Source organism: Sphaeramia orbicularis, chromosome 17, assembly GCF_902148855.1.
Source record: "Sphaeramia orbicularis chromosome 17, fSphaOr1.1, whole genome shotgun sequence".
NCBI lineage: Eukaryota > Metazoa > Chordata > Actinopteri > Kurtiformes > Apogonidae > Sphaeramia > Sphaeramia orbicularis.
The window spans coordinates 20,916,926-20,943,371 of record NC_043973.1 but is presented as its reverse complement, the minus strand read 5'-3'; the positions used below and the strand labels follow the sequence as shown (position 1 = coordinate 20,943,371).

Sequence of the window (26,446 nt, the reverse complement as noted above, 5' to 3'; positions counted from 1 at the left end):
TATTGAAGCTTGAAAAGTATAAATCAATTTGGACCAATTTGTGCATTTTAATGGCAATTTGCTGAGAAAAAAAAAGTTAGTGACAAATGTTTTTTTATCTACACTCTCATCTAAACAACAGTAGCCTCCTCTTCTGTCTCTGATAGGCCCTAAACAGCCCGAAGGGGAGGAGTTACAGCTCTGGGCTCTTTGGTATTTGCTCAAACAATAAAGGACCTGTCGGAGAAAAGAGAGGGAGAGGGGGGGTAACAACTTCAAATTTAAGCCTGATCTGCTTCCCTGAAGTCATTTTGAGTCACCCATCTGACATCTGCATTTCACTTCTAGCCTAAAGGCAGTTACGCTGAAAAACCCAGAAGGCATGGGACCAGCACGTCTGAAGATGCTAAAACTTTTGCTTTTATTTACCTTCACACAGGTAAGAGATGATCATTTTACTCTAAAATTAATAGTATATTTACTCAGCTAATATCATTGATGAACTGATTGTGGTATAGTAGTTAACATATTTTTCTGTCAGTGATATTGTTAATGTTCTATATGACCACATTATAAATAGTTTATAGAGACACACTTTTGACTCAAATGAACACTGGCTCTTTTGAGTGTCATTGCTTTCAACAAGCGTGTGCAGCATGCCCAACCTTAGCTCAATAGACAAATTCATCCCAACCTGAAAGAAATACCTGCACTGAGCAGACCTGAAATCTGTGTTGAGTGAAGGTAATGTGCAGCCTGCTGCCTCTCATGCTCCGAGAATATGATCCAGGGGATAATTTGCCTCAGGATATAATGTGAAATACCAACAGTTTGTTACCCTTGGAATGATGTCCTTGTCTTGAAAATACTGTATTTCCTGTTATTTTTCATCAGGTAATTTCATTGACTTGACATGTTTTGTCATTTTCAGATATGTGCTGCTCAAAATGGTAAATAAGCTTGTTTTATCTTTGACTTACATTATCACAAATTCAGTCAGTTTACATTATAATTTACTTTGAAATACTGAAATTTTCCACCAGTAATACAGTAATAAAAACCATATCTTTTATTTATAACTCCAGGGTTTAAGCCTCTTCTTTTTCTTCCTCAGAGATCACATTGTCTGTTTATACGGTCACCTCTAAAAGTATGACAGTGCAGTGGACTCGACAAGCTGATGCCAGCTCCTACAGGATCACAGCAACACCCAAGAACTCTCCTGACTCCTCGGTCTTCACTCATTTCAGTAGCAACACAATGATGGGCTCGGTCAACTCTCTTTCACCAAACACAGTGTACACTATGCAGGTAGAGGCCCTGGACAATGATCTCAAAGTCCTCGGTAGTGGAGAGACAGAGGAGATAACAGGTCAGTACCAGCAGCAATGACGCCAAAGTAAGAAAATGATGCTGATTCAGATACTTCATTATCCATGTGGACTGAGAGGATGGCTGGGCAGCTTGTATTTGTATAACTATAAGAATAAAGTAAAAAACTAAAAGTATGTACCCATTTTATCAGAAAGCAAAGATTTTGACCAAAGTCTACATGACTTTATTGCTATTGTTTGTTCTTCAGCTCCTGAGGTCCCAAGCATTTTGCAGGCCTACTCTAAAACCAGCCAGAGCATCACTGTGGAGTTCAAGGAGGTTCCCGGGGCCAACAGCTACATCCTGAGGGCAGAGTCATTAACTGGCGATTACTTTGATGAAATGCCAGTGGACAAGTCACCAGGCACCGTGGAGGGTCTAGACTCCTACACAGTGTACAAGCTCAGCGTCCTGTCTGTCAACGTTGGGGGGAGGAGCCAGCCCTCATACCCCATTGAGGCGAGGACAGGTACACATGAATCTCATAACCTGTCTTCACACTGTAGTGAGAATAGTTCAAAATATAAGCTAATCACATAAATTAATAATTTTCTAAGTTATCATCAGACCCCTCAAATATTCACCTTTATTTAGTTCAGTTTCTGTCTATGATTCTAACCCTGTTAACTTACAAGTTTGAATATTAATTTAAAGTCATCTATTACATCCACTTTCACTTCTCCAGACAGTTAGGAAGCGATACAGTTTACTTAAGATGGTAATCAGTCTACAGAGTGAAATGCTGTCTTTCTGTTGTTCCTGTATGACAATAGTTATCTCACTCCGCTGGCCATAACGGCTTGTCGTTTCACTCCCTATTGTACCAAAGTCTCTAGTTTTTGAAGCAAACACATGAGCGTGGAAACTGTATCCATCCCTTTTACACTGTACTATTCTGATGATATGAAAAGGGAAACCATGAGAACTGGGTTGTCTCCCCGAAGGAGAAGTGAATGTAACATAATCACATGAACATTTCACACCTATGAAAAAAATTTTACATCAGGGAGTTGAAAAGAAGCATTGATCTGTGTTGATCTTTTATCTTTTTCAAATCTTCTTCTCTTTCCACCTGCCTGTGTCTACAGTGGTTGAGGCTCCAATCTTGAACACCACCTCCCTCACCAATAACACCATCCATGTGGGATGGGAGCCTGTGGAGCATGCTGTCCTCTACACACTCTGCATTATCGAAGAAGGCTCCAATGTTCTCACTAAAATAAACACCACTGACACTGAACACATCTTTGATGACCTTAAAGCAGGGACTAACTACTGTATCACAGGCACAGCCTGGGACTCTGACAGCCTCGCTGGAGATGGCCACAATATCTGCCAAGTTACACGTGAGATAGGATAGATTTTATATCAATATACTTGCATGAAGCAGTAACATTACTAGTATGGTACTAGAGGTAACATTACTAAGACAGATTCCATTTTTCCCCTACACTCCAGGTCCAGCAGACCCAGAACTAATCGACGTCTTCGTAATGCCAGGTCGTGTTGCTGAGATGAGTGTGTTCTGGATAGTAGTGTTTGGAGCTGATTTCTACACAGTGGAGACGTCTAATGGCCTTATGTGCAACTCATCAGTTAATTTCTGTTATATCGTACCTGTGGACTGTGGCCTAAACCAGTCAGTCACTGTGACCGCTTACAATAAAGCTGGACCCAGTAACCCTTCACCATCAGCATCATTTATCACATGTGGGTATATCAAACACAGCCACAGCCAAAGCATGTCACACACAAACATATGTCTATAATGTATGTATATTTTATCTGGACAGGGCCATGTCCTCCAAATGACACCCGGGTGGAGGAGCCTGAGACTAGTAACTGTTCCGTGGTATGGGGTGGGATGCCACTGGCCGAGTACTACATGGTTTACATAAAGAGTGATGATGGTGTGGAGAAGGTGTGCAACACCACTGAAACCACATGTCCATTCTTCTGCATGTGTGGCTTCACCTACATCAGCTCAGTCTTCCCCTACAACAGCGCCGGTTCCAACCTTTATTCACCTATGGTCAGCTACACCACTGGTAGGACCATCTGACATGTGTAAACTGTTACTTAATCATTATCATTATGGACATTTTATAAGCATGTGTTTTTTGTGTGATTTTTTTTTTAAGTAAATGCTAATTTATTATTATTAATAATTAATAATATTGAATGAATTTACAGTTGAATTGATAATATTAATTTAATTGCACTGGTCAGGTCAAACATTTGTCATTTAAATCTAAACATGCCTGATTATACATGCAGCCTGTATGGTCTGCAGAGGTCCTTTTTCAATCTAATTGTAATATTCAAACTTTTGTTGTTCCAATGTCAGAATATGCCAAATCAGTTAATGAGGTATATGGTAATTTCATAATTTTAAAGCAAATGTAACTATTCGGTAAGACTTTTTGTGGTAACACAATTTTTACATTTTTGCCATTATTTGTTAAATATTTCAAAATGCATTAAAACCAGGAATTTTAGACTAGGTTGTCAATGTTTTTTTGTTTTTTTTTACAGAAGAACCTGCAAACAGTACTACTACCACAAATGCACATTTTGTTAATGTCTTAAATTGTTATATGTAAAATGATCGCTGTAGTGATTTTACAATTACTCTCCCTCCCTCTCTCTCTCTCTCTCTCTCTCTCTGTCTCTCTCTCTCTCTCTCTCTCTCTCTCTCTCTCCTCTCTCTCTCTCTCTCAGATATGATAACCCAGAAAACATACACCACATTATTGTCTTGGCAAAATATTTGATCACTGTCCAAATTCACTTAATTCGATTCTTTTTGTCATTCAAGGAAGCTTTTCAATTTTACTGGCGAACTACACCCTTGTTTTGTCTGTCGCCTCCCTGCTTTCATTGTCTTCATGGTTTGGTTTGACATCATACTTGATGACTGAACTTCCCCGAAATCTGTAATATTAAATTGCAGCCTTTGTCAGACATATTTCACCGCCCCATAACTGAAATAGCAGAGGTGTAATTAATACCATTAATAAAGGTTGTATTACATTTAAGTGTGTTAACTCTTATGTAATTCCCTGTTGCTTTCCTGAAAGGTCTTTGTAGATGACATGTGAAACATTCACTCATTATTCACACATGTGTGTATTTTCTGACATTCCTTCCTTTACAGTACTGACATGAGGTGGAAACAGTTACTGCTTGAAAAGTGACAATATCATTTTAAAACAGGTAAAACCAGTGGTAGTTCTCATTATTGCTTCTCTCCTCCATCTCTTCTCCCAGTCCCTTGTTGCCCACAGGGAATTACCATTAAGCTGGTTTCAACAGAGACCCTGGAGATCACATGGGACCCAGTGACAGGGGCAGACCTCTATGAGACTACAGCAGCGGAGACTGGTGATGTCATCCACTGTAATGATACAGCGTCAGTGTGTGCACTGTCAGATCTGAACTGCGACACATCTTATTCTGTTACAATAACACCTTGCAACGACCTACGAGGATGCAACACCACCTGCAAACCACACGTCCAGGACACAGGTATTGAGGATCTTACATGTAAAGCGGTATCTCCACTTACAACATACATTTCTACCTAAATACACATCTATGCCCAGACACAAATGTTTTTCAAATGAGGTTTTCATTGATTCTGACACAATAAATATTTAGAGCAAATAGCAGCAAAAATTTAAAAAAAAAACTTTGGTATTTTGGAATAACCCAGACTCCTACAATGTCATGCCAAATACTTTGAGGACAAATTAATAATATGCTGATAAGAAATATACAGTACAGTTCAAAAGTCTTAGGCTACCATCATATTTGTGGTGTCAGTAAAGTTACAATGACCACACATATGCAACTCTCTAGGATATACAAGAAAAGCACTTATACTTGTGCGTGTGACTTCTATTTGCTTCAACATGTTTTTAACACTTTTGTTAAAATAAGAGGAGATTTGATGTTTCCTTTAATTTAGGCTTTTTTTTTTAAATCACAGGAATGGATTTCACACTAAATACTGACTGTAGCCTATGGGAGCCATTTAGTTCAAGTTTTATATTTCCCAAATAATAATATGCAAAAACAGCAAAGCTAAAGGTGGCCTAAGACTTGTGCACAGTAATGTATTATACATGTAAATTAACCTTAAACCCATTAGTATTATATACAGTATGTCTACATCCACCATAATTAATCTAAGCAATTGAGAAGATACATTTTTCTTAAGAAAAAATGCACTGTTGCGTTTACATTTCTCAACTGATCTCAATGAGTCAGTTTTATACCAAAGTTTATGACAAACAAAAAAACACCAGTCCCTTATGGCAGCAATGCTTATGCTTCATCTGTGAATACGCCTGTACTGATGACAATGGCATCAAACCGTTGCATTTTAGAATTTATTTAATGTATCGGATTAATAAAAAGATGTAGATCCCTTAGGTTGACAGAAAGTTGACCCCAAATATACACAACAGAGAAGGAAATTCTTTGAGTTAGACTTTGATCAGGTCAGATATACTCCACTGCCTTTATGCATTTTCTCACATTTACTTATCTTTGGAATGAAAAGTTTGTTTCTCGTTTGTTTCTTCGCAGCTCCGTGTGCCCCAGAAATCCTCAGTATTACACAGTTCAACAGCACCACATACAAAGTCCAGTTCACTACCCCCAACAGAGGCAACACAGATTATATCATCACTGCCCGTGGAAGCCAAGACACACACACCTGCCGTGGAACAGACAGTCCCTGTGAACTCACACAGCTGCCATGTGGTTCAAGCTACGAGGTGATGGGGGTGGCATCCTCGTCTATTGGACAAAGTCTCCCCGGATACAACATGCCTTTGGAAACAGGTATGACATACAACAAGTGACAAACACAACCATTTAACACAAGCAATTTGTGCTGAAGGGGCGTACAAGGAACAACAGAAATAACTATTAAAATTATTATAATTTGTAATAGAAAGTATGGAAAAGGGGCAAAATAAAATAGACAATACCAATATATAGTTTCTTTTCAGAATAATGTAAATGTGGTCAAACAGAAAAAATGTAAGCATCGGTTGCAGTTTGTTGTAGTGTCAAGATTGAACGCAACTGTATTTTTACAGTTTCTGCATTTTATATCAAGACAACAGTGTCAGTGACAGATACATTACATTTCCAGTGCAATAAAATATTTTTCAAGGGTGTATTTATTTACACTGTTGCCAATAAACCTAGAATAATTTCGTTTTCAGAAACGCTCTTATTATTCCTATTTATACACATCAGTAATGATCCCAGTACAATCTATTAAGTTTAACAAAGTCAGTACATCGTGATTACCACAAAGAATACTCAATTTTCATCAACCACCTGTTTAAACTGTAGCTACACACTGTTGCTCATATTTTGTATCATACATTCTATTATAAATATTTCTTTCTCTCCAACACTGTGAGTAATGATGCTGTTTTCTTCCTCCCTTTAAGGTCCCTGTTGTCCTTTGTCTGTGAATGTGACACAGGTTACTCAGGCCATGTCTAACATGTCCTGGACACCTGGAAAAGGAGCTCGCACCTTCATAGCCAGCCTGGAAGCTCCCCGTGGGCATGCCAGTTGCCACACTCAGGACACCCACTGCCTGGTGGGATGTGTTACATGTGGCACAAAGTACAGTGTCCACATGGAAGCCATCAGCAGCACGGGACACCAGTCAGAGTGCCAGTACTCTGGATTCTCAACAAGTGAGACCAAATAAAAATAAATATAAAGTGTTTAATATGTTTTAAGCCATAATTATATCAACAAATTTAAATAAGTCAGGTAAAATGCAGATTTGCAGCTTTTCACTGGCATCATATATGATCCATTTGGACATTTAGAGGCTTCATAGTGAACATGGAAATACCATCATCTTCTTCAACTTCAGTTCTCCAGTAAAATCCATGTAGTTTGACAAGTGTTAGTGGTTGTAGACGTTCAGTTAATGATATATTTTGTGTCAATTTTCTCTGTTTTGATATGTTAACCTTTGGATTAACTCTGATTACCATGAACTTCTATACAATCGCTAAATTGAATATAAAAAAGTACCTGAATTTCACTAAAACATGCAGATAAAGTGAGTATAAAATGATAAATCATGCTAAATCACTTAAGAAAGGTTAGGTGTCGAGAAAAATTCATGTGGGAGTCCTCACAAAAATAGTCTTTAGAGGTTAAACTGTATTTATTAAGTGGATAAATAGAAACGTGTACATATTTGATACTAGAAGTACCTTAAAATTACCTAAAAAATAACTTTTGCCCACTTTTGTGTAGGCGCCTGCTGTCCAACAAACATTAAGCTCCAACGTCAGAAAGACACATCTATCAAGGTCATGTGGCGAACTCTGGGCTCCTCGAACAACAGCCATGTTGTTGAACTCTATGGGACAGGGGGAAACCTCACCTGTACTGCACCTGCTGGCACCAGATTCTGTAACGTTACAGAGAACACCTGCGGGGACGTCTACACAGTGCAGGTGGCGCCGGTGGGGAACGACGGCGTCAAAGTCAGCTTCTGTCAAGCCAAAATGTACTCAGGTGAGTCATGTAAGGTCAGAGTGTTGAAGGTTAAAGTTAAATATTTGTGGTAACAGCTGCATAAAACTCTTTCTTTTTTGTCATATTCTCAGTTCCCTGCATAGGAAACAATGTCAATATCTGTAAGTATAATTCTTCCCCTCTAATTTGCATTTCAGTAATTTGACTTGACTTTATTTATGAGCTAATGCATTGATATCTCGTCTCCTTCTCTGTTTATAGTGGTTATTCATGGAAACCGCACAGAAGGGGTAAGTTTTGGTGTCCAGCTGCCTCCAGAAAAGTACATACTGTCTCCCTATAGAATCTATTAAATCTGTTATGTAACAACCTGGCACATTGTCTTGATAACATGTGACAGAAACGCTTCATTTTTATGAGATGCATTCATTGTGACATGAGCTGGCATGGTATCCTGTGACAGAATCATTCACAAATGGACTGTGTCTATAGTTCGCTGCTGACAATAGGGTTGAGTTGAACAAGAGGGAATAAGAGAGAAAGACGTACAGGTGAGGCTGATCACCATGTCTATACCTCTGGGAATCCATATGTTCATAAAACATTGAAAATGAGTTACAGGAACGTGACTCAGATAAAACAGGATGGACGACCACTGTGGGAGTGTGACACATCATCCTACTGTACTCATAATGAATGACTGTGCTTAAACTGCAGACCTGTAAGATGATAGACTTAATGGACTCAGTCAAACAAAGCTATGTACAAGCTTATGAAGCTGTGTCTGTCGTCTGTCTTGCCTTACAGTAAACATCCCCCATTACAAGCCGTACCAGCCCGGACAGAAGACTGTATTTCCATCAACAGCTGTGAAGATCTAATATACCCAGATGAAATATCACTCTCTTTAAACTAAATGGGGAAGGTTTTTTTTTTTACATTAAGTCTGATGAGTTGGTTTCTGTGGAAAAAAAACATGAGAAAAGCTAAAGATTACATGAGAAGAAAATGAAATGATACTGTGGGCTGACTGATGATGAAATATTTTACATTTTATTGTTGTTTACACGTATTGGCACAGGTTACTTTTTTACATATATGTATCATTTACAGTTACAGCCCTTTAAAGATTTGATATATCCCCAGTATTGAATGATATTGGTTTCTGGTTAAAATATGGAAAATAATGTTTACATTTTAATATGTTATATGTTGGAATTTGCATGTCTCTCTGTCTGATAATTCAAATCAATTAATTAAAAAAAAGTCGGAACTTTACATAAAACCCAGGATAAATCTATTATGGATATGATCATCTGAAGTCCAAATGATGAAAAAAATCTGGCTGTCATAGGATCTCCCCAAGTAGAAAACCTCCATAAGGCTGCCGTAGGTCATTTCTCCAGGTTGTAAGACCGGTTGGTGACCAAAAAAAGGTCAGTTGCTGTTAAAGTGGGACAGCGGGTATCCATCTCATTTGCCTGGAGTTATGAGTGGTAGTCTTGTGGATGAAGTGTCTGATCAAATTGCTAGAAACACATTCAGTGTTGCCTCTGCTTTCATTGGATTTGTTTTCTTCCAGTTGACTGACGACAAAAAATAAAGCTAATCATTCCTGCATTTCAACAGTGTCGTGTCGATCATTGTCCGTCTTTCATGGTGTTGGGAGGTTTTGCAGTTGGACATACGTGTTATTTTCAGATTTCAGAACATAGACCAGGAGGAAACATTCAAAAATTCAAAACAATGTACGAAGAAATGGTTATGTCACAATATATTGCTCAAGGAAGGGTGTGATGGTTACTTGGATTGGATTGTCAGTTGTTATATTGTATTATGTGTGGAAGTATGCATGTATGTATATACATAGATGTGCAGGTGTGGGTTGGTGTACAGATGTATACATAATTTGGTATGTATGTGTGTTTGTATGTGGCTGAATGTGTATAAGTATGCAGGTATGTAGGGGTGTATATATGTTTATAGGTAATCACAATCTTATATTGTATATTATGTGATTAGGCACTAACAGTCTGAGGACTGGAAAAGGGGGGTAAGACTAGATAAGCAGTGGCTTATTTGTTCTCCCTTTCAGGCACAACAGTTCCATTTTCTGCTTTTTTGTTTTGTTTTTTTTCTCTATGTTTTGTATTATGTTTGTGTCTGAAATAAACTAAACTAAAACATATGACCCATGGACCAGAGCTGGCCCGCCAAGGGTCCGATCCAGCCCATAAGATGAATTTGTGAAATGCAAAAATTACACTGAAGATATTAACAATTAACAGCATCAAAATAATTCTAGTTCAGGGTCCACATGCAGCCCAATATAATCTCAAGTGAGTCGGATCAGTAAAATACTATCATAATAATTTTTCTCTTGTTTTAGTGTAAAAAAGTTAAACCACATGAAAATATTTACATTTACAAACTATACTTTCATAAAAAATGTGAGTAATCTGAACAAGTCTGAACAACCTGAAATACCTTAACCCTTTCATGCGTAGTGGTCACTCCAGTGGACAGTTATTCTCCAGCTGTTCTCTTGTATATTCACGGGTTTTGTTGTTTTAGTTCCATATCAGCCAACACACCGGACTCTTATGCATCATCCCAGACACTGACATTCATACCATTACTGTAACTTTCCTGGTCTTTTATCTAAATCAAATGCTAATTGTTATTAGACTGTAATTTACAGAGGTTTTTTTTTTTTTTTTTGCATATTATCTGAGTGAGTATTAACTAGCATTATAGTATGTTCAAATGTGAGAAAACATCAGATTAGCAGCATTAACCTCCTGAGACCTAGGAAAGGGAAAATCTTTAGCTTTTTTCCATTAAATAATTGTCTTGATTGGAAACTGCATAATGCAACAGTTTTTTTTCCCAAATACATTTATTTATTTATTTATTTATTTATGGAATGTCCTTTGCCATGGACAGCATTTTTTAAGTGAAACTGTCACACTTTTGTCCCCTACAGAGGACAAAAATGCATTGCTGGGTCTCAAGAGGATAAAAATGTTTTTATTTCATAGTTTTCACACAGTATGTCAGTAAATGCATGTTTCTTTACTTCAAAAATTAAACGCATGTTGTTCAGCTGAGTGGACATTTTTGTAGTGCCATGAAAAATACGTTCATAAAAAAAAAAAAAATAAAAAAAAATAAAAAATCTATCACATTGTTTTTTTTTATGCCTAAAGAGGAATAAAAACACTCAGGAAAAAAATCTTGATTAAGGTTCTCATAATTCATGCATGAAAGGGTTAAGAGAAGTAAATTGAATTTCAACAGTATTCTGCTTGTTTCTAAATGTTTTGTGCCTTTGTAGATCCACTGTTAGTTCTAATGCACATGAGTAAATGATAAGCTGAGGCATAATATTGCTAAAATTGCATATATTTTTCATGAGAAATTTTAAGTTGTTAATGGTTGTTCATGTTATTCGCATTTTTTTTAAAGGATAGTTTGTATATGTAAACATTTTCACTCCAAAACAGAGAACATTTTGGAGTTGACATTATTTCTAGGTTTTTACATGAGCTGTATGTGGCCCCTGAACTAAAATGAGTTTGACCCCCCTGACATAGCTCATCAGAGAAACATACAATAGTAGTAGGTCATGCAGCAGCTCTGTTATGACACACTGCCGAGGTGACTTTCACTGACCTAAAAAGTTGTATAAGTGACCCAGGTATTCTATCAAACATTTAATGAGTGGATTTTCAGAGTAGGGTTACCATTTATAAATAAAATGAAACAAAACCGTTTCAAAAAAGCTATATATTATGTAACTAACAGTGTAGGGAGGGATCATTATGTAATGTTTTTCCAAAAAGAGTTCCTTAAATGTCATTTCTAACATATTCTGTTACATAAGTGAAGTAAATACTTGAGATTATATCAACATTGTGTTACACTGTTACATGTAATTATCATATCTAAGTGTTTTCACTGACTCTTCCTTGTCATCTGAGAGTCTTTCTTCTTCTGTCTGTGACTGATCCTAAATCTGGGAAATGCATCTGCAGAGATTTAACCCAAAAAGATCCAAACAGCCACCAGCGACCAAAATCATCGACTGATATAAAATATTTAATACCTGTTGATCCTCTAATCCTATTAATATATGTAAATAGATGGTGTAAAATGTTGTTTGTCGTCTTTTCATGGTCATCAGATATGACCCATTTGGACGTTCAGAGGCTCTGTAGTGAACGTGGAGACACTGTCATCTTGTATAAAATTGATTCACCAGTAAAACCCATGGAGTTTGACAAATGACAGAAGTTGTAAATGCTTGTTTTTATGTTTGGTCACAGATATCCTTGCTGAAAAAAGTCACCTTTTGTTCATTTTTTTCTGTTGTAAGATAATAACTTTGAATTTACTCTGAGTTTCCATGAACATCTACATGATCAGTAAATTAAATATACTGAAAAATACCTGATTTACACTGAAAAATGCAAAATACAGAGAATAATATTATATTAAATGGTGATAAATCACTCAAGGAAGGTCAAATAGTGACAAAATTCATTTGGAAACTGCCACAAAAGTAGCACTGGGTCTTTATGGGTTAAGCTAAAGCTACATAGAAACGCATAGGTGGTGGGATATTTTGTCTAAAAAAATGATAGAGAGCTTTTTTTCCCCAGTGATCATTAAGTAGGAGTGAAAACCAGAAAACAAATATTAAAATAACATGTGAATCTGAAGTTTTTAGTTTGGAGTGTATTTTGTCGTTTTGTAATTAACCCCCTTAAAACACAAATGACACCAAGAAGTCAGGTTTTCCTTTCTCTATTTTCCCAAAATGGGTGACAAAGATCATGAATAAGAATAATAAGTTTACAGTTGAATGAACCTGCAGCTTGTTGTCCATTATAACCCCGTCCACTGTGTTGTATGTGAACAGGTAGACAATGCTGGGTCTGGGCAAAGTTTACTATGATGTAGAATTGTTTAAAACTAGAGCAGGGGTGTCAAACTCATTTTAGTTCAGGGGCCACATTCAGCCCAGTATGGTTTCAAGTGGGCTGGACCAGTAAAAGAATAACAGTGAAAAAACTAAAATTAAATTATAACAATGTTTACAAATACAAAAATCTGAATAACACGAAGAACTGGAAGCATCTTAAGAAACATCTGTAATTTTAACAATTTTCTGCCTCAGATTATTAATTTATCATTTGCATCATCATGTGCATTACAACTTACATTACAAATACAAATGCACAAAACATTTAATAAAAGGCAGAATACTGATAAAACTACATGTACTTATCATAAGACATTTTAGGTTATTCACATTTTTTGTAAAAGAATATTTGGTTGATATAAACATTTTCATGTAATTTTACTTTTTTATGCTAAAACAAAGAGAAAATTAGCTGTTTTCATTATTTATAGGTTTAATATGATAGTATTTTACTGGCCTGACCCACTTGAAATCTAATTGGTCTGTATTTTGAATCTGAATTAAAATCATTTTTACATCCTTGATTGTTAATATCTTCAGTATAATTTTTGCATTTCACAAATTCATCCTATGGGCTGGATTGGACCCTTTGGCGGGCCGGATTTGGCCCCCGGGCCGCATGCTTGACACCTTTGAAATAGAGGATTGTTGGAAATGAGTGATGCCTTTGAAGCTTACAAGTAAAAAATACAACTTAATCACTGTGAATTATGTTCTGTATTGATTTTAAGACTGTAACTGTACTGTTGTTACTGACTTAACAATGACGATTGTTTTTTCCAGGAGTAATTTTGTTTTCAGACTCATTCCACTTTTTATTTCTATTTATACATATCAGTTATCACTAATTTGACCAGATGCAATACTTGCATACTGAGTGCCAGTTACACTTTATCTATCAAGAATGAATCACATTGTCACAATCATTTTATGAGAAGAGGTACAAAATGGTTTAATTCAGACTTTATGGCATCAGTGTGATCCATTACCTCCCATTCAGTCTGGTTTACAGTTTCACCATCTCATGTTAATGTTGTTCTGAACTAAAGCCAATGCATCTGTAATGTATCAAAGCTCATATATGTCAACAGATAACTAACTGAGCATCAGTTTCACCAGTTGTCCATAAACATCTGTAAGTTTGGTGTTTATTATCTCTTATTTCAAAAAATTATCCAAATTCATACGCTCCCACTTTTATTTGATTTCTGCTTCAATTCCATTCAATGCAGTATAAATTTAAGGGATATTTGAGCTCCAATGCAGGTTTGCTTGGATATGAAAGAGATTTTCCAAGATATATTGCTATAAATTATAAACAGTCTGGTCATCAAAAGTCCCACACTCTATTTCACAGACATCCCCCTTTTTATTAAATACACTTCTATAATCACCTTAAACCTGGTGCAATATTTTAAAAAAAATATACTGAGTCCAGTCAGTTACACTTCATATATCAGGAATAAATCACATTGTCATATTGTTTCCTCCAATTCCGTGCAGAAAACATCTCCAAACCTTTAAAATTCTAACATCATTTTAGCAAATACACTAAGAATGTAAATAATGTAAATATGTAAATACCATTTAAATAAAAAAAAAAAAAAAGTTTAATTCTAATTCTCTATTTATATAAATATTTCTATAAATACTAAATGTCTTATTTTGCTTTATATTTTTCCCTCTCACTTGTAGGGTTTTTTCTACCTGTCTTTCTCTTGCACTGGTGTGTTGTATGTTGCTGCTGTCAGCTGTGAAATTTCCCCATGGTGGGATCAATAAAGTCTTATCTTATCTTATCTTATCTTATCTTATCTTATCTTATCTTATCTTATCGATTATAGGAATAAAATATATATAAAAAAACAAAACTCTCCTGTCAACAACTTATACTGGCAAAATATAAAACTAAACTAAAACTATTCATCAAAATGAATAATACATTACAAATTAAATGTAATGACATTTTGTGTTTTTTGATGGTTGAGTTTGATAAAAGGCTGAAAAAGCAACAGTTACTGTGCAGTCCTCAATCTGATTTTAAGATGGAATATTCATTCGTTCAGTCTTAGAGTTTCAACTTTCGACTGTACAACATCTTAGTCGATGGCAGATGCTTTAGCTTGACTTCCTTTTTTTCTTTGAGCTAGAGAACAGTTTAATTTCCCTTTGAAACGAATAAAATTAATCTAATTTTTAGGTGTTAGTGGTTCAGGATGTTACCAGAAGCTGTAATTCTAATAGGCTGACTCCCAGAAACAATATCATGCTGGATTGACTAAATGTGCATGTATTCATGGGTGTTTATTTCTTACATGTGGCAGACATAAGCTACTGAACAGTGAGACTGATACTTCTCAGTGTGACGGTAAGTCCGGTGATGCAAAGGCATTTCACAATAGACGATAGCACTGAAGAAATCCTCACGCACTCGGATAGAGCTCAGATTGGAGGAAAAGGTGTGGACCTATTGTTTCCATTTGTCACACCCTTTACACAACGCAACTATCACATTCATTTATGTAACACTCTCAAGGGAACAGTCCAAATATTTATACCTAGAAGCCATATATTTTAGCACGTAGTCAACTGAAAAATGATTCCAAAAGAGCAAAAACACATAAATTCACACCAATGTTGGATACTATCAGAAAATATCAATCATTAATAATGTCTGGATGATATATCAATACATCCCTAGTTATAAGAATATTTATGTTTTGTTTTGTTTTTTATTACATTAATTGACTTAACTAAAATGAACAGCCCAAAGGATATGCTCTTTAATATTAAAATCATGTCTGACAAAAGGATAATGTGAAAAGTGTCATCAAAACAAGACAATATGTGATGATCATGAGCCAATTCTTAGTGTATTTGCTAAAATGATGTTAGAATTTTAAAATATAGGTTTATATTACATGTATCAGGCCTTTTCAGGTATATGTGTAGCAGAGGAGGCTTTCATTAAAAAGTCACATTTCTGATTATGATTTTTTATTTTTTTGTAATTATCTCATTAGTACATTACATTCCAAGACTGATTTTATAACTATATGTAGCCCCATTAATCTCCTGGCACTGAACTAGACTATCATTTTTAGTTAATTTTCATTAATGTTATTGCTTTGGGGTCACTTCTAAATGAAAGTAAATATATTTTTTTCTGACAAATGCAGACTAGTAGGTTCTTCTTTAAGAGGACATATCCTATTCTATAGTTGCAGATGAAATGTCTGATGATTTGTTTCAGAGGAGTTAAATTATTTCCATTAAGCAAAGAAAATATCTAAAGAGATGCCAAAACTATTGAGTTTAAAATGGTCAAACTTATCATTAAAATATGCTAGGATAGTGGTGAATCATCATGTTTGCAGAACAAATGCGGTCAGAAAAAAATCAAATCATAAAAACAACAATAAGCTATGTGTAATAGTGAAAGAAAGGACACCTCCACATGCATAATGTAAGACGACTCACAGAATTGGGACTAAACAGCTGTTTAAGAAAATCACTCCAATGAAAAAAAAATCAGTGAGTTTAATCAAAGACAAAGGCGTCAGTTTTGAAGGAACTTTAACGATTGGACTGTGTTTCAGTGGAAAAAGGTGATGTGGTCTGATGAGTCCAGATTGACCCTGTTCCAGAGTGATGGGTGAAGTGTTTACCCATCATGCCCAGTGGGGTTGGTTCAGTTGGTCAGGTCCAGGATAAGTAATTATGTGTCCATAAAATGAGGTCAGTGACCACCTGAATGAGCAGGTTTGGACGTGAGTGGATTTGTTTCTTCTCTGACGACATAGGCATATTCCAAGATGACGAGACCAGGATTCATTGGGATAAAATTGTAAAATATTAGTTTATTTAATCATTTTCACACATGGATTGGCCACTATTGAGAATTTTTGGCATGTGCTGAAGATGACTTTGCACAGCAGCCCGACTCTCTCATCATCAACACAAGAATTTGGCTAAAAATTAATGCAGCTCTGGGCAAAAATTAATGTGACACTTCATGAGCAGTGCAGATATAAGCATTGCTTTAACTCCATAATCAAAGCTAACAGTGATCGCACAAAATATCAGAGTGGGCCTTTTTTTAGTCAGATTATGTAAAATGTAGAGCAACATTTCTTGGAGAACCTCTTTTATATACAATTAAAACTGCATTGGAACTCAAATATCCCTGAACAAATTGATTCCAAATTGAATGGAATTGAAGCAGAAAAAAAAATTAAAATAGGAGCTCATGAATTCAGATTAATTGAAATAAGGAGCAATAAACACCAGTATGGATGTTTATGGACAATTGGTGAAACTACTGGAAAAAATCAAAATCTTAACAAGTGTATTTTTCTCTTTTTTTTGCTTGAATTTTTTGCTCAGACTTTTTTTTCCTTGAATTTAGCAAAAAAATCTTGAATTAAGCCAAAAAATCTGCCAATGGAACAAGTGAAAATTATCTTGGTAAGATTTCTTGAAATACGATTTTCAAGATCTATTGTCTAAAAATAAGTTCTTATATCTCACTGAAAAGTTACTCTTTAGGTGATTATGTCTTACTTTAAGTGTCATGAGATATTTTGACTACAAATGAGAAAAATACATTTGGTAAGATTTGGATTTTTGCAGTTTGAGGCTCAGCTTATTATTTGTTGATATATGTGAGTTTTTGATAAATTGCAGCAATCGTGGCTTTAGTTCAGTGCAGCATTAAGATGAGATGGTGAAAATATCAATCAGTCAGACTGACATGTGTAAAGTTATCGCTTCTACTTTCCCCAAAACACCAAATAGATCATAAGACATTAGACATTGTTCTTATTATCTAAAGTGGTGGTTTCCAACACGTTTTTTTCACAGATTCCTTTAAAAAACTGATCTTTTTACATAATATCAGTGAAAAGGTGTGGTATTGTCAAAATGGTTTAATTACCTGTGAATAGAGTTTTTTTTAATTATCTTTTCATTCTTTAACATATAGCTTGAAAATATCAACTTTATCTGAGTCTTTTTTAATACCTGTGTTTTCAAAAACCCAAATATCATACTACCTAATGACAAATCATTTCCAAGAAAAATGACATCAATCCAGGAAGGATGTAGAAGGAAGACTTCAGTATTGGGTATGTCACACAAAAGAGATTGTATTACATTAAATGAGGTCACTTCGGTTTCTAACAACCTCACTCAAAATTCACAAATTCTAAAATATAAATACATTCATATGATGAAAGATAATAGTTTCAGCTTCATAGTTAGGTTGGTTTCCATAACTCTGCATTTGTTCAAATCATTGAACAAATACAAAGTTATGGAAATTACATATTTGGAGAAAATAGAAGAACTACAGTATGCGTGTTAAGGAAGGGGGGGTTATGAGCGCCCCCGCCTCCGCCCAACAAACCACAGATTTGTTTCCTTCTCTTGATGACAGGGGGCCCACAGGCATCTACCTGTCCTCATTTAAGACATCCTGATTGGTTCCCATGAAGTTGATTTACAGCACGCAGTCTGTGAGGATCTCATATGAGCAGATGTGTGCGCAACTGACGTATGGATGTAACCTGCTGAACCTTTTCACTACAAAGATGTGGATGTTTTATTTAACCATCACCTTATTGTCAGTCATACAGGTAACTATGCTATTTTTTCTTTATTTCATTCTCTTTTTGTTTTGTTTGTGTGAGGCATTTGTTTTGTATTCTTACATTTTCTTTCTTTTTTTTTTTTTTGTTTAGATACAGCATGGTACAGTTGCTGCTACAGGTGAGTGTTATTTAAGGAGTGAACATTTTTGTTCATAAATATGACACACTTAATGGTTAATATTCATAGCTGCAGGTGATATTTTACAGTTTAATATTAAGAGACCATTATATAGATCATCTTTAGATCTTTATGTCAACTGTTTAAGATGAAAACTGTTTAAATTGTTTTATTTAAATTTACAACCTATTAAAATATTATCTTTGCAAAATTAATTAATAAACCACAATCAAATTAAGTAAGGGAAGCAAAGTGAAATCATTTCCTTGTAGTTTAATGCTCAAAAGGGCAATGGATGAAAAAAATTAAGAATAAATATAAAAATTAAATACAAATGTCTTCAGCACAGTCACCTACATAATATAGCAGATCAAATAACACACACAGTATTACCTACTGTAGCTCTCTAAAAGTCTTTAAGCAGACTATATCTATTTAGAAAAAAAAACTTGTTAAGACACTTAGCAGAAGCTGGTGGGCAGGTTTCTACCATTAGAAAGCACATACCTTACAGATGATGGAGTGGGTCAATTAATGCAGTTTTTGCAATCTATTAGCATGAAAAATGATGTCTTTTTCATAAAGACTAAACAAATATTGCTTGTATCATTATTATTTAAATTAATAAGACAGCTGATATCAAAAGAAAGCAGAGACAGCTGTTTTTGGAGAGTACAAAACTGTGAAAAATAGTATGGTTTTCATTAAACATGCTATAGATTATCAGAATATTGGTTAGTCTTAATAAGGAAGTACATGTTTTTACTCTAGTACTTTGGTTCTTTCTTGTCTTTTAATCTGTTTCATAAACCTGTTGCTCTTTTCCTTATTTCTACATTTTACATCTTAACCCCTGTTCATGTACCCAGTCACAAATGGATTTCCTTGTCTGTCCTTTTCAGATTGTAGTATTTTGTCAGTGACATCTCCTTCAGCATCCACATTAAATGTGGTATGGGCCAGCTACAGTGGTGCCGCATCTTATCAACTGGTCTTTAAAGTTGTGAACTCCACTAATATTGCCCCAGTGGTGGTGATGCAGAGTCATCCCACAACGCAGAGATTGGTTCAGGGGTTGAGACCAGGACATGACTATGAAATTACCCTGAAAGTCTTGGTTACGTTATTTCAACCAGTATGCACAGCAAAGTACTTCACCAAGACAGGTAAAGACAACATTTTTACAAATGATCAAATACTGTTCATAAATCTAAAGTAGCCTTTTAATTAATGATGTTGTGTCTTACATTCCCACAGTGCCTGCCAAATCTCAGATCACCTTTGCCAAAGCTATTTCTAGTACATCTATACAATTTGAGTGGTCCAGTGTGACAGGGGCAGACAACTACACTTTGACTGTAGAAGAATTTTTAAGTGATCCCTTAGTAAGCTTTGTGCAGGTCTTTACCACACTGACTGGACAAATAGACAACCTGAGCCCTTCTACAACTTACAGCTGTAAAGTTTACTCATCCAACAGTGCTGGACGGAGCGTAGATAGTGCCCAAAAGACCATCCTGACCTGTAAGTCCACATGTGATCAACTGCAAAGTATGAAAATCCTTCGTAAAGTGCAGTTTGTGAATGCATGAGAATAACATCTGTATTTTCTCCCGGAAGTGGTCCAGCCACCATCTACTGTGAATATTTCAACAACGGGAAGGACCACAGCCAGAGTGACCTGGTCTAGTGTGTCTGGAGTCCTGCAATATCAAGTGACTGTGACAGACAACGACAACTCTGACAACAGCCCAGTTGTTTACACCACCTCTGGTTTAGAAATAGGTATCGAAAATCTGGAACCTTGCTCCAATTACACAGTGGGTGTATCATCAGCCAATGTCTTCTCGGAGCCTGGAGAGCCAACTAATCTTTCATACAGAACTGCCAGTAAGTATGGAACCAATATTTTTATTTGTCTGAATACACTCTAAATGTAGAATGTGAATGTTATATCTGTAATTGAGTTTGGATGAATGTATAATCACCTGAAAATAAGAATTGCTGTGATTTTGCAACCTTGCCATATTTATACAGTCGCGGAAAAAATTATCAGACCATCAAAAGTCATCAGAAACAATGGTAATGCAATCAAGTACTAACTCCTGTGTGTATCATGTGACTAAAACAGACAGAAAAGAAAACACGGAATGCCTAAAAGCACTGTTTTTGGCACTACAATGCCATAGATACTGATGTAAGAACTTGAGTGATTTTGGGAATTATCAAGAAAACATGGAAAATGGCTAAATATCAGCTCTTAAGTTAAAATCTTATGAACTATTTTTGTTGTTATCATTATATTTGTCCAAACAAATGTACTTTGTGTTGTACCAGGTACTAAAATGAACAAGAAATTGAAGAAAACAAGGGTGGTCTAATAATTTTTTCTGCAGCCGTATAATGACCAAGAGGGGATTTCCTCTCTGTTATATGTTTAAAGTTTTATGGTTTTAAAGTACATTACCATCACCTACTATGTTGGACAGTGGACCAGAGTTATTATCCCCTTGATGTCCCTGGTATTTTGATATGTCTTGTGCAACATATTTACTAAAAAAAAGTATATTCAGCATTTCTTACTTTAATTTTTATGTCCCTCTCCCCTGGCTTGACAGAACTAGCTCATAGTCCAACACTAAGGGTTATGGCTTCAAAGTGTCATGTGAGGTATTTTAAAGTGTAATACCACCGATGGCCACTAGAGGCTGGCTCCAAAAAGGCACTGCTTCCTTTGACGTACTTGTCTCTAGAGTTGATCCAGGAGTCATTCTGCTCTCATTCGTTTTAGGGGACCCTCTAAGAAGTCCACTGGTGATCTAACTTTAAAATTATAATTCCTTTCACAAGATGTTATGTTGCATAGAAAATGTTGATATCTGCTGTGTGGCTCTGATTGACAGCTAACTGACCTGCCTTATCGGTTCTGTTAATTGATTTTTTTTTTTTTTTTTTTTTTCCCTAAGAGACAGCTTCACTGTAGTTGTGGTGAATGAATTTCCGCTAACTAAATCTTTAAATGTCTGTGAAATGCCAAGTTTATTGCTTTATATTTTCAGTAAGCTATAATTTAGCGTTAGCTCACCCCTCAACGTGTAGCTCTGCCATTTTCTACCAATGTGATCACTTCCGGTAACAAACAAGCTCACGTGCCTTGTCGATTCTTTTAATTCTGTTATTTTTTTCCCCTAACAAACAGCTTCAGCTTCACTGTAATTGTAGTGAATGAAGTAGCGCTAACAAAAATCTTTAATTGTCTGTGAAATGCCAAGTTTATTGCTTTATATTTTCAGTAAGCTATCATTTACCCATCAACATGTAGCTCTGCCATTTTTTTTTTTTTTTTTTTACCAATGTGATCACTTCCGGTAACAAACACGCTCACGTGCCTTATCGGTTCTGTTAATTCTGTTATTTTTTTCCCCTAAGAAACAGCGTCGGCTTCACTGTAATTGTGGTGAATGAAGTTATGCTAACAAAATCTTTAAATGTGTGTGAAATGCCAAGTTTATTGCTTTATATTTTCAGTAAGCTATCATTTAGCATTAGCTCACCCATCAACATGTAGCTCTGCCATTTTTTACCATGTGATCACTTCCGGTAACAAACAAAACCCCTACTCCTGGTTTCAAAACTGGTCCGAATCCCTCATGGTGGCTCTGTCCAGTTTTTTTTTTTTTTTTTTTTTTTTTTTTACATTAGTTTAAAATTAATGGAAATTTTTTCCCACTAGCACAAGTTTCTGAGCTATCTGGTTTTGGGGTACCACTGGGTTTTCATAAGCTGCTGCTCTGCAGGTGGAGCAGACACAGCAGCCTCTGTACAGTCAGGTTTTTATACAATGCAGATAAATTTGCAGAAGCAAAATAGCACTCCATGGTTGCCTGATGGACATTTTGACTGTAGTGGTGGTGTTCAGTTGGTTGTAATTTGTAATCACTAGTAGATGCCATCTTTGAACTGTAGATTTTTTTCATCTGCTGTTTTTTTTCTTCAGCTATAAATCCAGTGACGACAATCAAAGTGAACTACAGCTGCTCTGCTGGTTTGGTGACTGTGACTTGGGATACAGTGTTTGGGGCCAATTCGTACAGGGCCACAGCTATTGATGGCACTGGTGCAACCCTTAATTGTACATCAACCTCCACCAGCTGCGAGATCATCATGCTCAAATGTGGTGAGAAGTACGATGTCCGTGTCACAGCTATTTCTGATGACTGTGAGAGCACGTCCACCGCCTCCCAACGGTTCGACACAGGTGAGTAAAGCACATGCTTATGTTGCCCAGTTGTTATTGCCTGTTTTCTGTAATCACGACTGTACATGTTTCACACATGCACAGCACACACCTTCTCATTTTACCTCAGGTGTCTGTCATTGTCATATACACCGCTAAATATTTCTTCAGCTCAGTATCACAAACTTATCGTAAGTCTGTCCCATGGGAGTGGTTAGGGTCTTCCCATTGTGTATGATGCTTTTTCTCATGCTCAGAGGTGAAATACACCCGCTCATTAGCAGCCAAGGACTGCCATCCAACACCAATCCATCTAAAGCGCTTTACATTGACTATTGAAGTCAGAGACTTGTCTCAAAGGTCAGCTACAGTATCTGTCTGGAAAGTGAAAAGATGAGGGAGACATATGTATATACAGTCCACCCATGGAACTTATCAAGTATCGCATACACACCCCAAGCTGACATGCCAACATACTCCAACCGAATGTAAATGTCAAAATTCACACTCCTTCCTCTAATTTTCTTCTTCATTTTTGTTTTTTTTTTTTTCCAGTCCCATGTGCTCCTGCGAATCCTACAGCCATTCACAGTTGCGACAGTAATGTGATTGTTTTTAGCTGGGAGACGACAAACAACACCCTCTACTATGTGGCTCAAGCAGTGGATAAGAATGGACAAGTCACTGAATGCAGGACGCTACAAAACACATGTTACTTCACAGATGCAGGCTGTGGACAGTACTACACATACAAGGTGCACGCTGTCAGCAGTGAATGTAACAGTGAAGTCAGTGAACCTCAGTTTATTCGCACTGGTGAGTACCATTTGACTGCAATGGTTTACAGTACAAGGACAAAATATGGTTCTGTTTTCTTTACGTTCCCACTGAAGTAGAGTTATTTGGAATTTATACTTAGGAGATAAGATTGCATTTTAATTTTTAGAATATTCCAGATGAAAGTCTTTATTTGTGAGCCAATTTTGAAGACACGCTATTAGTAGCAATGGATGAGCTTAAACCCACAGTCACGGTAGGTTACAACATAAAGGATTTATTAACTACAGGGAACTATAGAGTAATAATAATGTAAGACAATTGTGGTTGAAGTTGCATGAAGATCATTTTAAATATATATAGGAAACATAAGTAAAGAGACATGGATTCAGTTCCTTAACTTCTTTTGTCTTTCTTTTCCCTCAGCTCCATGTCTGCCAACAAACATAAGAACAGGATCTGAATGTCACTCTGAAACGTTGCTCACGACCTGGGACGCTGCAGAAGGAGCTCTTTCCTATCAGGTGGAAGTAGAGGGAAACACTCTAGATCAATACAACTGTACCTCCAGCACCAATAGCTGTTCAGTGGAGGGCGTGCCGTGTGGCGAGCACTTCAGTGTGTGGATCACAGCCTCCAATGACAACTGCTCCACCCCCAGAGTGTTAGGAGCAATAGCTCAGGCTGGTGTGTACTGGGAGCTCTGGGATAGATAACTGATATTATTTGTATGAGATATAAAATCGTTCATGTTTAATCAAAGGCCTATCTGAGACACGTACCTTCTCTTGTCTTTCTCCAGTTCCCTGTTCTCCTACCAATGTGTCAGCAGCAGTCGACTGCAGCCCAGATTCTGCAAGAATTAACTGGACGTCAAGCATTGGTTCTATTTTCTACATTGTCATTGCTCAGGATAGTGATGGAAACTCATATAATTGCAATTCAATGAGCACAAACTGCCTGCTCGAACAACTGCCATGTGGACAGGATTACACTGCTAGTGTTATCGGCACTAACATTAATTGTAACAGCTCTGCCAGTGAGCAGATCACCTTTAGGACAGGTAGGTCCAAGGGACAGAATACATTAAAACTGGGTTGGTAATATAATGTACATCACCAACCCCAGGAAAAAGTATGGTGAAATGATGATTTACCAGACACTTATATGTGCATTCAAACCAATAATCCCTCTCCTCCAGCACCCTGTCCTCCAACCAACATTGAGGCATACAGAGATTGTGATGCTAACCACGCTGTGATAATCTGGCAGAACAATCAGCTCACGGGACTTTACACAGCAACGATTGAGGATGAGACCGGAGCTCAGCTCAGCTGCACCAGTAACACAACCAACACCTGTACAATCTCATCTCTGCCGTGTGGAAAAAGATTTAATGTCACTGTCTCCTACAATGATGGATACTGTTCGACTTCATCGGCACCCATTAGTCTGGACTCAGGTAGGAGATTGGCAGGCATAATCCATTTCTATCAAGAATAGTGACTGAAGAGGTATTATTCATATCACTCAGTTAAAAATATCAATACACGTGAAAGTTCTGCCTCAGCATCAGTGTTGTTCTAGCAGATGACTGTTCTAGTTACTGCAGGAGGTTTGATAGACTTTATATCAACTTTTACACTTGGTGGATCTCAGGGCTCATTGCATGAATAATGGGGAGGATAGAAGAAAAGTTTTTACTCTTCTATTTGTTTTTTTTTTTCTCAATTATTATTATTTTTGATGATTTGAACCGTACTGAAATGAAGTCATATGACAAATTTTGAAGGAAAAGTCTTGTTAGGTGGAGGTACGCTTTGAATAGCTGTAAATTAAATGCAAAAACTTAAAATCTCAATGCATTTTTGTGCTAATTCAAAAGACAACATTTTTTATCTTACAAAGAAGGAGAAATTTTTCAGGCCATGAAGGAAAACTATTCTTTAGTTTATAACAGATGTTCAAAATCATCATATTTTGAGATGCGTAGTTTTGTCTGGACAAGAAAGGAATAAAAAATGTAAAATAGAAATACTCAAAGTACAAGTAGCTCAAATGTGTACTCAAACTGAGTGCGAACACTTAGACACATCCCACTGCTGTTTTAAGTGTCAGAAAAACGGTTATGATGTTGTTTACTTATCAACTCTGCTCATGAACACCAGTTTATCAATTATGAATAACTGATGGTGTGTGTTTATTTTGTTCCTTTCTTTCCCAGTGCCATGTGGTGCTGAGGATGTGGTGGCCGCTGTATCCTGTGATAATGGAGAGCTGACGGTCACATGGAACATCTCTGTCCCTACACCAAACTACACCACCACCATCTCTGGAGGAACGGGTCCTTCTATTCAGTGTAACTCTACAGAGACCCAGTGCACCCTGGGAGGGCTGCCATGTGGAAGCACCTACTCAGTGATCGTTTCTGCTGTCACTGGATCATGTGGCAGCATGCCGAGTTCAGAGGTCACTGTGAACACATGTGAGAAGTGCAAAATAGTCACAGTTAAGACCTTAGGAAGACAAATAGGTTATTAAATGCAGCCTTAAACTCATCCATTCTGTTTCTCTTCTTTTAGTGCCATGTCCCCCCACCAACGTCACAGTCACACACACATGTTCTCCAAACCCTGTTCCTGTGTCATGGATGGCCGGCTCTGGTGCCACATACTACACTGCTGTAGCTGTGAATGGGCAAGGTCACGAGGCAGAGTGTACAACCAATGAAACATCCTGCAGCTTCCCCAGCCTTCAGTGTGGGCAGGTTTATAACATCAGTGTATCGGGAG

At 36.7% G+C, this 26,446-nt stretch overlaps 2 protein-coding genes across 2 annotated transcripts; both read left to right on the top strand.

Moving 5' to 3' along the window:
* The first annotated feature begins 309 nt into the window (after positions 1 to 309).
* Positions 310 to 9,488, top strand: LOC115437605 (fibronectin type III domain-containing protein 7-like). Its single transcript, XM_030160892.1, has 14 exons — positions 310 to 418; positions 911 to 929; positions 1,094 to 1,351; positions 1,562 to 1,822; positions 2,442 to 2,699; positions 2,812 to 3,063; positions 3,147 to 3,401; positions 4,624 to 4,881; positions 5,947 to 6,204; positions 6,828 to 7,082; positions 7,660 to 7,923; positions 8,016 to 8,045; positions 8,146 to 8,174; positions 8,692 to 9,488. The coding sequence occupies exons 1-14, from the start codon at positions 362 to 364 to the stop codon at positions 8,692 to 8,694; spliced, it is 2,457 nt and encodes an 818-aa protein (XP_030016752.1). The 5' UTR covers positions 310 to 361; the 3' UTR covers positions 8,695 to 9,488.
* A 10,188-nt stretch (positions 9,489 to 19,676) lies between these two features.
* Positions 19,677 to 26,195, top strand: LOC115437358 (fibronectin type III domain-containing protein 7-like). The gene is made up of 9 exons (XM_030160586.1): positions 19,677 to 19,806; positions 19,898 to 20,164; positions 22,638 to 22,898; positions 23,135 to 23,237; positions 23,497 to 23,693; positions 24,081 to 24,341; positions 24,457 to 24,717; positions 24,856 to 25,116; positions 25,879 to 26,195. The coding sequence occupies exons 1-9, from the start codon at positions 19,677 to 19,679 to the stop codon at positions 26,193 to 26,195; spliced, it is 2,058 nt and encodes a 685-aa protein (XP_030016446.1).
* The last annotated feature ends 251 nt before the right edge of the window (positions 26,196 to 26,446 follow it).